The sequence below is a fragment of the Rhyacophila brunnea genome, unplaced genomic scaffold (assembly GCF_057557595.1).
Source record: "Rhyacophila brunnea isolate RB1 unplaced genomic scaffold, BYU_Rbru_1.0 scaffold_1, whole genome shotgun sequence".
Lineage (NCBI taxonomy): Eukaryota > Metazoa > Arthropoda > Insecta > Trichoptera > Rhyacophilidae > Rhyacophila > Rhyacophila brunnea.
This window is the reverse complement of record NW_028232751.1, coordinates 44,966,692-44,979,062: the sequence shown is the minus strand read 5'-3', so window position 1 is coordinate 44,979,062 and position 12,371 is coordinate 44,966,692. Positions and strand designations below refer to the sequence as shown.

Below are 12,371 nucleotides of genomic sequence, written 5' to 3'. Positions count from 1 at the left end.
TAAACACTTTTTATATTTCCACTGATTTTATTAGAAGGTAACTTTTACGATTAATATAGCAGATTACATTTTAAAGGGTAACTTTTATACAATGGTTTAACTGTTTAATACAATGAATGCAGTCGATGCGTTTTAGTCAAAGGTTGTATTTAAACTAAACTAAAAAGCTATTTTTGGTTGAGTACTATAATATTACAAAACAAACAATGACATTGCATAATATGAAACTTTCAGACAACAATAGGAAGTTTGAAATAATAAAAATATAAAAAATAATACGGTTAAAACCATGTTTGGTAGGTAATATAATACATGCTCATGCTTAGTAGGTAATATAATACATGCTCGATGAAATCGCGAGGCAATAATAATTAATAACAGAACAACGTTTTATACCTGTTTCCTTTAACACACTGAAAAATGTATTGTTATCTCTTTCTGGGACAATGACGAAAATCTTGCCTATGCATCGTAAAAACAAATTAAAAAAAAGACTGGCGAAATGTGTGTTTTCTCCATTTCACATATGGAAAATGAGAGAGAAAGAGAAATAGGTAGAAATATTTTATTCCGGCATATTTCCAAATGCCCAAATTATAGCGACCGAGCGGATTCATTTTGTTTGAATTTTATACACACAGTTCGTTCGCCCGTGTGCGTCTCGCCTTGACGTGTTAGCCGATAATTATTATAATACATTGTACCTACATCTTAGATTATAACCTACATAGATTGTAAGATGTTTATTTTTGGAGGGTCATTGACCAATTGACCTAATGCACCAGCCGCTATTGGATAGCACATGAAATAAAAATGTAGGTTGATATGTATGTCAACATCCTTCGTATGTTTAGTTCTCGGACAATTTCAGGTTAAAAAGTTATTAATATATTATTAAGTTTATATCGTGGCCAACACATAATCAAAAAAGTTATCATATCCATCATATCAGTTGCAATACTTCCCACCAAAGAACTGATAAACATATTGAATTTAGTAACATTAAATGTTATTAGTAAATTTATTAGAAAATAAATTTTATTAGAAAGTACTATTTTTTGGTCACCCCATAGCTTCACTTCACAAGCTTCACTTGTAGGGAGTTTATTGAGACAAACATTGGCGGCAACCTTTTTATATTAACTAGTAGACCAGTTATTATGGACCACATGTAAAAAAATCATATTTTCAATTCTCAAGGCCGATTCTGTAAAGCGTCCTCTTAAGCGATTAGTCAAATGAGCAAGACGTTAAAAAATAATCGAAGCTTCTGACAATAATAATTATTAATACCAATTGTAGTAGGTACATATTGATATGATGGTATATCCTTTGGTAAAATTTTCACAAGGGTGCCTCTAAGCCCGTCAATGCCACAGGCCTCCGCGTACCTAAACCCCACCACTGTCTGAGAGTAGGTTTCGTAGAAATTCTCAGTAGATTACATGTATGTCAATTCAAGATTTTGTGTGTTTTTGTGTGTGAAAGGTAGTCGAAAGTAAATAATAAAACAGGTACGTGGTATATACGCACCTAATACATTTGCATACAACTTGAAACTAAAAATAAAAGTGGACCACATTCTAAGTCTGCTAAAGGTGGCATTTTGCCTAGGGACATCGCTGTATCGGAGACAATTGTAAAAATAGAATTGTATTACCTAGTTAATAAAGCCGTAAAAATCTTTTAATACTGTCATCTTATTCAAAACATTTTTGATTACAGGTGACTTCATCCCTGCGCCGCCTTCGCGCCAACAAAAAGAAGTCCGCATTTCTCGACGATGTCGACATGGAGTCTACAGTAGCCAACTTGCAGAGCCGCTCCAGGTTGGGCATGGCCGATAAGATCCTCGACAGCGTGGGCATCGGCGCTGACTCCGAAGGTACCCGCAAGCGCATCGTCCGCATGTCCACCACCACTTCAACGATCAAGGATAACGACTCCAGTAACATGACTAGATGGACGGCCATGGATGAAAACCAGGGCGGAGGCGCGGCAGCCAGGGCCCGCGTCTCAAGGGCACGTCTCACCGATTTGGAAGACGAAACCGTAGCCATGCAGCAGAGGCAGGCTGTCCGCGAAAGGCGCGCAGCCGACTTACGCGCCCTCCTCGCCGAGAGTGACATGTAAACAATCACCTCAAGAATCGGTGGGCGCAGCCATCATTGATGTCTATATATTTCCACTATTTGTCTTACAAAAATCACAAAGCTTTCATATCGTAATGTGTAATCAATTAAATAATAAAAATAGTATACAAAAAAAACCTTCAATCAACTGCTCGAAATCTCATCGTACGTTAATCAATGTGTCATGTGCTTCACCCGAACATACAACCAACTTATAATATAATTTATATTATCATGTTTTATATACATACCAGAAACAAAATAAGAGAAGTCGACGAGGTAAGGTAGGCCAAAGAAACAATTAATACATTTTTTTTATAAAAAAATACTTTTCTCAAATCAACAAAGCGATTAGCCTTTCGCTTTTCCATATTTACCGGAATATTCCTATGTTATTTGCATTTATGGACGAATATCGCAATATCTGTATTTTCTTCAATAAAAATAGCATATTTATTTTCCGCGAACTATGAACGTGTCAACAATATTAATGCACCGCACAAAGACTCAAGAGTGAATAACAAGAAAATACTGCTTCACTTAATAATAAATTTAATAGTAATATTTATTGTACAATATCTTATATTCATTTCTATGAATTTATTCTGTCAACTGTTTTAAATGTTATCTATCACATTTATACATTTTTTTCGGATGAAGTCATAGTCCTTTTAAGGCAAATAAATTACTATTTATGAATAAATCCATTATTATTGTTATCAAATGTTGTATTTTAATGCAAAATCCTTTCCCCGATCCTACTTACATGGTAATAAGGTAGGGTATGCCATCATGGCCCCCGTAAGGGAGGCGCTGACAGGCCTTTAGCGTGGAGGCCCGGGCTTAGGAGGGGCCAGGCGTGGTGGTTGGACAAGTGAGATAAAACCACAAATTTGCTCTAATAGTAATTTTAATTTTATAAATATTTTTAGTGTGTATTTAGAAGGCATGTTACTTGACTAGCATAAAAGGGCAGTGCTTCATAATATGATGCCGAGTGCCGACAATTCAAGTGGATTTATTTTAAAATACCAAAAATTTAACTCTGGAGTTCCACGAAATACCATTTGGAGAAAACTACTGTAGAACATTACTCTACCCTGAACCTTGGCGATAGGTTGTGGGGGCCGCTTCAGGATGTGGGGGCCATACAATGTCATATGGGGATGTCATACAATAAGCGCGCATGGGATAAACCATGATAATATTATTTTATTGCGACAGACTTTTAATGAGAATTGATATTTTTATACTTACATTTTTTTCAAACCACATGATATTCGGATATTCAAAATATATCCATAATAACCAAATCCAGCCGGTGCCACTGATTTCCGCAGATACCACATACCGATGGTGTTTTGGCCAATAGGTAATTAGTGTAACGTAACCCATTAAATTCAAATTGAAATTGTTCAGGAGAGAGTAAAAACTGTTTAATCGGAAATATTCTATTGTGAGGTTTTCAAAAAAATATTAGTAATACGATTTTAACTATTGAAGTAATTATTATTTATTAAAACATATTACGAACTTTTTACCAGTTTTACATAAAAAAATGTTTTAAATTAGAAAATTAGGGTTCAATAAATTGGATGGTTTAGTTAGTGCCACGATCTCATTTTTATAGGAGAACCCTTATGAGTTAGAGCAGTGTTTCCCAAAGTGTGGTACGCGTACCCCCTGGGCACTGGGGTACGGGAAGAGTTTGGCGAGGGTACGCGCTGCACCTGGTGCAGAGCGATATTTTTCATGCCAATGTTCGTTGGCTATCTCGAGGGAAAATTCTAAGCCAATTATTTGAACATAGACATGAACTTCAAGTTTTTCTTAGAAATAGATTTGAGCTGAGAAACTGTTTACACGGCTGGAAATGGCTTTGTAAATTGGCATACTTAGCAGATATAATACTCTCTATTTGAAATTGTCTCAAGTTATCGGTAATCAGCGTTGCCATGCCTACTGAAATTTCAGTAGATCCAGCGCTCGGAATGGAGCGGAACGCCCCGGAGCGCCGTTCCTGTTCGTGGGATTTCCAAGGATGGCGTTCCTGTTCGTTAAAATCTCGAAAATGGCGTACCGGTTCGTAAAATATCCGACGGACAGCGAGTCGTCTATTAAAATCCTCAAGCGTCATACTTAATATTATTACGTTCCGGGTTAGATTTAAAATTTACGAAAATGAATTGATAGATACAAAGGTACAAAAACATAAATATTTTTTTTTTATTAAAAAATAATTTTAATGGTTTAGAACCACTGAATTTTCTATGACCCGTACATAATGTATTTAAGTTTTTTTGAAATAGTGATAGAGTAAGTGTAAGACAACGTATTTGAGAACTAACATATTTTCAAGACAATACTGTTTTCAACGAATTTGGCCTTTAATGCACCAATAGACAGAACCTTTTGCGTCAATGGTGATAAAACAATAAAATTGTATACAAAGAAATGCACAGGGGCATGAATAAGATTTATTGCATTGTCGCGTGTATGGGACAATAATGTATTTTGAAAAAAAAGAAGGTTTTTATGATTGTAAGGAAAGGTTGGAAGCTATTTTACATTGGAATGTAGATTTACTGTAGTATTAATTTATAAAACGAGACACTTATTTTTTGCAAGTTCATACATATTATTTTAATACAGTTAAGGTTAAGATACATGCCTAAATATAGTGAGTTAATAACGTAATAGTTATAATGCACACTGCAACTTTTAAATTTTTAAATGAAACACATTAAATACATATATTATCTTTACTGTATAAATGACTTAATTAATTTGTTAAATATTGCACAAAAATAACATAGTAAAAATAGTGTGAATAAAACTACGTTCCCTACCTAAGTATCTACCGAGATAGGTATACTATATCTGTCCTACCGAGGGTTGAAATTCTTGAGCATGTATATGATCAATACGGCAGTGGTAGGCAATTGTTTTTTGTAATGAAACTTTCAATTTTGTATCGAGACAACCATAATTGACCGAATTGTCCATTTATCATATTATTATGTTAGCGAAATTTACATAGGTTTGACGCGTTCATAGTTTTTGTATTTCATAATGCAATCGGGGTCGTTCATTGGTCGTTTATCAATATTAAGTTGTATGCAGCCAATTATAAGCATTTTCATCAGAGGAAACGACAAAATTAGACTCCTCATTTTTCCAAATTTAATCATTTTAAGTTGTGTTTTTTTGGTTTCCCATTACCTAACCCCCATGCTTTGCTGCTCTACACTAATTTATTTTTTATAGTTCTTACATTATTGATGAATTGATGAAATTCAGCGGAAATACTTTACAGTGAAAAACTAAGTAGGTACCGAGAGAGATGGAATAAAATAAGGGAGGCCTTCGTCCAGCACTGGATCGACCAAGGTTGATGGGTTGGGTTATAAATAATTATTATTGCATACATGAAAAAACCTAACAATTGCAGCTGCTTTGCTAAATTTTTAAATTTCCGAAAAGCTTGTGCTCTGATATCGTTTAAAAACTCTTTGTAGGTACTTAATAGCTTAAATTGTTGTTTAATAATTTCTAAGGGGGTCAAATATTTCATATTAAATAATAAATACAGTCATGCTTTTCCCTGTGACCAGAACTTACGTATTTGCTGTTTTACCCACCTACTCAACGTTACGGAATCGCCAGATAATAATTATTTATCCTAATCTATTATAATATTTTACATTGAGTGAACAAAAAAAAATATCATTTCCTTTATTGTTTTAATTTTATATGGATATTTTTCGGGTTGAATGAACTGTGTTTTTGATGGTTAAACTTATATAATAATACATTTAATAACTTAAATCAAATAATTCCATAATTAATATAGATACATATTCGTGAACATCGTATGCATGTTAAAATTTTTTGTATTGTTTAAGGTACAATACGAAACAAAAATATTTAAATAAATCAATCAGAATCCAATGGGATAAATATATGCAAAATTTCCCTGTATATAACAATTTCTATAACATTGGAAACCTATTAGAATAAATTATCCTACATGTCCACATGATGTAAATATTTTTTTTCTAATAATATGTATCTAGGACTTCTGAGGTTGTTTAAAATGATTCATATTTAATAAAGAATGCTACATTTATAAATCTTGCGTATTACATACTTTTTTAATTAATTTATTAAAAACCATGCCCTTGCTTTTTCGTATACGATGGATTTTAATTTGATTAAAAATAGTTTACCATAATCAAAATATTTAGAATTTACGAAAAATCAGAGCTTTGAAAAAAGCGGCATGTATTTTGTTTAAACCGAAGTATCTTCACTCATATTTCTATCCACTCTTAGTTGCATATTTTTATTCAAACTACTAACGAAACCAATGGGAAATTGTGATTAGTTTGTCTATTATTTCATGTATTTTAATAATGTTTCCCACTCCAATTAGATTCATATACGTTTAGTTATTTATATTTGTATAATTATTAATGTATTTTTTAGAAAACGATTTCGGAAACTAAAATGACTATATTTGTATGTTACCACTAATTGTTATAGCCGATAGCGTATTGGGCGAAGATGATGATGAAAAAGTACATCATGTAAAACTAAAAGATATTTTTATGTTACAGATATTATTATATCTAATATCACACATTTTTGGAAAATTGTCGAGCGTTCCTGTTCGTGAAATTTTCCATTTCGAGCACTGAGTAGATCTACTGATATTTTTACCAATATACTGAATATCAAATTTGCTTATAAAGAAGCAGCAAATTGAAAAATGAACCAACCGAAATATGTAATTTTATAACATAAGATTTAATAAATAAAATTCTATCTATATTGGTTTTTATTTCTGGATGATACTGGTCTGTGAAATATTTCTCCTATGTTCGCCGGGCCGCGGGTGTTAAAAGGTTGAAAAACACTAGGTTAGATCATTTGACTTTATATTTATCATAAACATACCAACATTTTGTTAAATATCATTTTCAATTATAAATAAACCAAATTTATACTTAACATAATTTAATTGTTAAAAAAGAAAGAAAATTAAAAAATAATAATTACGATATCTTGATAAAACAGTAAGTCATGTAGTACCTAATAATTAAAAGTAAGGCAATTAAAGGTGTATTTTACTAAAAGTTTTAAACAAAAAATATGAAATACAAAATAATGTGTTATCCATGGAAAATTACATTTTTAATTATTAGGTGGCTCATTTTCTTCGTCTGTTTCATTCAGCGTATCACCAACTGAACTATGATGCCCCATTGTCAAATATTCTTTATGGGATCTGGATGAATTTTTTTATTTTGTACAAGTTTAGACAGATCTTTAAATTTGGCGGTTGAAATATAAATTGGTGTTTTGTATAGGCATGGCAATATTCATCGAAAAGACCTTCCTCCTTCCTCTAGCAGTAGCAAATGTAAAGGTAGGTACTTTTCTCTTTCAAAAAGTAGTCTTTGGAGAACCACGGCTTTTTAATCTTATTTTTGATCATCATCTGCACTATTTATTTTGAGGAGGATTACATTCTGGAGACTTTTATAGGCTTTAAAGTCTCCATGGTTCATTGTAATAATTACGTCGTATAGTTTGGGGTTGATTCTAGAATTACTTATTTATGTTGCCCATTCAGATGGGATTCAAATAACTTTATTGTTAAAATAATTTTCATTTGATACATAAATGGAGTCAACAAGCAAGTAAGTGTGTCTAAGTTCAAGGTATGTTTACAATATTTTTTACTATTTTTAAAAGCCAAATGATACCGGCCAAAAGTTGGTGATTTTTATTCTGCCCGGAGCATGAATCCCACTACAGTGATACTGTGATCACTGAACCCCTTTCATCTATTATCATCATCATCAGCCTGAATCTATCCACTTCTGGATAAAGGCCTCTTCAAGCTACTTCCACTTCTCTCGGTCATGTGCGTTGCGTTGCCACGTACTACCGCAGAACTTTATCATTTCATTGATCCAGCTGCCTGTAGGTTTACCTTCCGGACGGTTTTTACCTCTTGGATACCACTGGATGACTAAATTTGTCCAACGATTGTCTCTTCTTCGAGTTATATGTCCAGCCCATCTTCATTTGAGGCTTTTAATGAACTCTATTACATCGCAAACCCTTGTCTGCTTCCTTATCCACTCATTCCTTTTTGTTCTTTCGCGTTATTCCCAGCATGCACCTTTTCATCCTACGTTGTGCTACTCTAAGTTTCTGGAGCTCTCTTTTACTTAGGGTACATGTTTCACACGCATATGTGATTACGAGAAGCACACACTGGTTGAACACTTTGCGCTTTAGGCACAGTGGAAGGTCACTTTTAAAGACATTATCCATGCTGCCAAAAGCACTCCATCCTAGCTTTTGCGAACAATTTCATCAAATATACATCCATCTAAAGACACTTGTTGTCCCAGATAGATATAGTTTTTCACCTGTTCGAGCCGAGTGCCATTGATAAGGATCTCCTTTTGGCCTGCTAAGCAGCTGAACATGACTTTCGGCTTTGTTACATTTATTTTCAAACCTACTTTGTTGCTTACTTCAGTGAGTTCCTGCATTCTTCTTTGGAGATCTTCTGAGTCTTGCGAGAAAATTACTATCTCATCGGCAAATCGCAGATGACTCAGGTATTCTCGATTTATGGGGATCCCTTTGTCATGCCAGTCAAGTTGCCTGAATAGGTCTTCAAGGGTAGCTGTAAATAGTTTAGGTGAGATTGTATCGCCTTGTCGGACTCCTTTGTTGATTTGAAATCTGCGCGATGGTTTATGGAGATTGACAGATGCTGTTGCACTACTGTATATATTATTGGAAATAGGGATTCCTTGGTTTTAGAGTGCGTCGAGTATTGAAGAATTCTTTGTGGCATCGAACGCCTTCTCATCTATATTATAATATATAAAAGAAAATCGGGTCAGTTACACCATTTATAACTCGAGAACGGCTGGACCGATTTTTACGATCTTTGCATTGTTGGATTTGTCTCAGCCCCGAATAGCAGAATAACTATTAAAACATCGGAAAATTTCACGGGAAAGAAATTACGAAGAAAATTAATTTTCTCATACATTTTGACATTTTGAACAATGAACGCGAATCGAAAATAAAAGAAATCACAAAAAATTTAAATCCGTATACAACGCCATCTCTGATATATGACAGAAACAATAAACAAACAAACAAAAGAAAGAATGATAGTCGAAATTGGTCGAAATGTCTAACAACTGTCAATGGTGTAGTGTGCCCAACATTTCGTGCTTCATGTCAACAGCTCAATTTGCTTGAAAACGATACGAGTTACACCATTTATAACTCAAGAACGGCTGGACCGATTTTTATGATCATTGATTTGTTGGATTTGTCTCTGCCCCGAATAGCAGAATAACTATTAAAACATCGAAAAAATCACGGAAAAAATGTGAAGAAAATTCATTTTCTCATACATTTCGTATGGAGCGGCTTTTTTGATGACATCTCGAGAACTGATTGACTGATTTCGTTGATTTTTTTTGTTCTTCATTTGTTCGTCGTTTGTTGTTCGTTTTGTACGTCAAAATTGAGACGGAGCGCTTCACTTTCATTCGGTTGAACCAAGCCAAACTGCGTTCGGTGGAGTTTATTCATTTACGCGATGCAATCTGCACCGAAGGAGATGCAGCTAATGTTGGTCGATTGACTATTCTACTGGCGACGTACATTGGCAGCCCGCGTCATATGCATGAATATGCGCAATATGCAATGACATAATATTATGTTCGTCATTACGGTCGTCCAGATCTATTCATCACCTTTACGTGCAATCCGAAATGGATAGAAATTGTTCAATTGATGCCCCCGGACAAACATCAAATGATCAGCACGACATCACCGCACGTGTCTTCAAACAAAAAATCCTGTCGCTGATGAACTACATTGTTAATCATCGCGTCTTTGGGGATACTCGATGCTGGATGTATTCGATTGAATGGCAAAAACGAGGCTTACTGCATGCACACATTTTTTTGGTTAGTTGAAAGAATTCGACCAGACCAAATAGATGACATCATATGCGACGAGATTCCTGATCCCGAAACCGATCCAGACCTGCATGATGTTGTAATTACTAATATTATTCAAGGACAGTATGGCGCCATCAACCCCCAATCACCGTGCATGGTCGACGGCAAGTGTTACAAGCGTTATCCACAAAATTTGACGGCGGAGACTATCACTGCGAACGATGGTTATCCACTATATCGGCGTCGATCACCCGATGATATTGGTAGAACCATCACAATGAAAGTGAGAGGAAACGATATCGTAGTCGACAACACTTGGATTGTACCGTATTTGCCACTTCTTTCCAAAACATTCAAGGCGTATTGCAATTCAGTGAAGTCCATCAAATACATGTGCAAATATGTCACCAAAGGCAGCGATATGGCGGTTTTTGGTGTTCAAACTCCCAATACCAACGATAAAATCACACACTATCAAGTTGTCTATATGTGAGTTGCAATGAAGCGATTTGGCGTATTTTCTCATTCCCCATTCATGAACGTCATCACACCGTTGTACATTTGGCGGTGCATCTGGAGAATGGTCAACGAGTTTATTTTAATGCATCGAATGTTGCTCAACGTGCTGTAACACCTCCAGCGACAACATTGACCAGTTTCTTTTCGATTTGCCAAAACGATCCGTTTGCACGAACGTTGCTCTACTCTGAGATGCCACGTTATTACACTTGGAACGCTTCATCGAAGAAATTTCAATGTCGGAAGTAAGGCGATGCAGTTCCTGATCATACGGATGTGCGTTTTGCTGATGCTCTTGGTCCCATTTACACAGTTCATCCGAAGAATGACGAATGCTTCTACTTGCGGTTGTTTCCGGTGAATGTTCGTGCGCCGACATCATTTGAATCACTTCGAACTGTCAATGGTGTGGTGTGCCCAATATTTCGTGCTGCATGTCAACGGCTCAATTTACTTGAAAACGATACTCATTGGGACATGACAATCGCTGAAGTAATTATTGTTTCTGCATCACCAAGTCAGACACGCACATTATTTGCTATCATTATTTCGACATGCTTCCCATCGAATCCACCTGAACTGTGAAACAAGTACAAGGATGACATGTCAGAAGACATTTTACATTGAATTCGTGTCAGTTCAGGGAATCCCGATCTCGGAGTGAATAAGTAAATACATAACCAGGCTTTCCTTTTGATCGAAGACATGTATTACCTCATGTGCGGCAGTTTGTTAGTCAAGTTAGGAATGCCAACGCCACATCTTTGAATAAACGACTCTTTCAATCTGGAATTGGAACATGAACATGAATATGATTGAGATGCATTGAACCAATCAGTTCGAACGAATGTACGACTCTTGAACCCCCAAAAGAAGGAAGTGTACGATACGTTAATGAAGGCAATTGATGATGAAAATGGTGGCCTATTTTTCCTCGATGCGCCCGGTAGAACTGGGAAGGCATTCCACTTTGTTCGTTCTCGCACCTGACATTAAAACGAAAAATGTCGTATAGCACAAGTTACTTCAATTAAGGGAATCGACCCGAGTGCAAGCCATCCACCAAATAGTTTAACAGAAAGTAGTGCAACAATGCTACGCGAATCATATCTATTCGCTTCAATAAAGCAAATGCCTTGCTGCCACGTGAATTACATTCATTTCAATGTAATTAAAATACTTTTCATTTTGATTTGATTTTTGCACATTTATTGAACTTAATTAATTTTGAGTATTCATGAAAACTGAATTAAATTATTCAGCTAATAAGTTAACACAATATTTCTTGATTCTGAGGCGGTACGAAGTTCGCCGGGTCAGCTAGTAGTCTATAAAACCCATGCATAGTGTCAGTTTGTATTCCTGGCACCGCTCTATGATTTGTCTGACGACTTGGATATTGTCCATAGTGCTATATTATTATTCTCCTCTGAATCCGGCATGTTCTCTCTGTTGGTTCTCGTCTAGTACATTTTGCAGACGGTTTGAGAGAATTTTTGTGAATGTCTTGTAGAGAATAGGGAGTAGACTACTTTTAATACATCTATGGAGTAGAATTATTGGAAGACAATTAGCTAGGTCTTCTTTGTCACCTTTTTTGTGAAGAATGACAATGCTGGCATTTTTTCATGCCTCTGGGATATCCTCTTTGCATATGCAGGCTGTGTACAATTGTGCAAGCACTTCGTTTGCGTCCTTTCCCGTTTTT

General features: G+C 35.3%; 1 protein-coding gene across 2 annotated transcripts in view; it reads left to right on the top strand.

Annotated features, from left to right (window-relative positions):
- The window catches only part of LOC147079839 (uncharacterized), a 46,093-nt gene extending 43,237 nt beyond the window's left edge, over positions 1 to 2,856 (top strand). For both annotated transcript variants that reach the window (XM_085944915.1, XM_085944924.1), the window contains exon 3: positions 1,726 to 2,856. In XM_085944915.1, coding sequence (XP_085801041.1) covers positions 1,726 to 2,133 — 408 coding nt within the window. In that variant the 3' untranslated portion in view covers positions 2,134 to 2,856. The remainder of the gene's footprint in view (positions 1 to 1,725) is intronic.
- Positions 2,857 to 12,371: the final 9,515 nt, after the last annotated feature.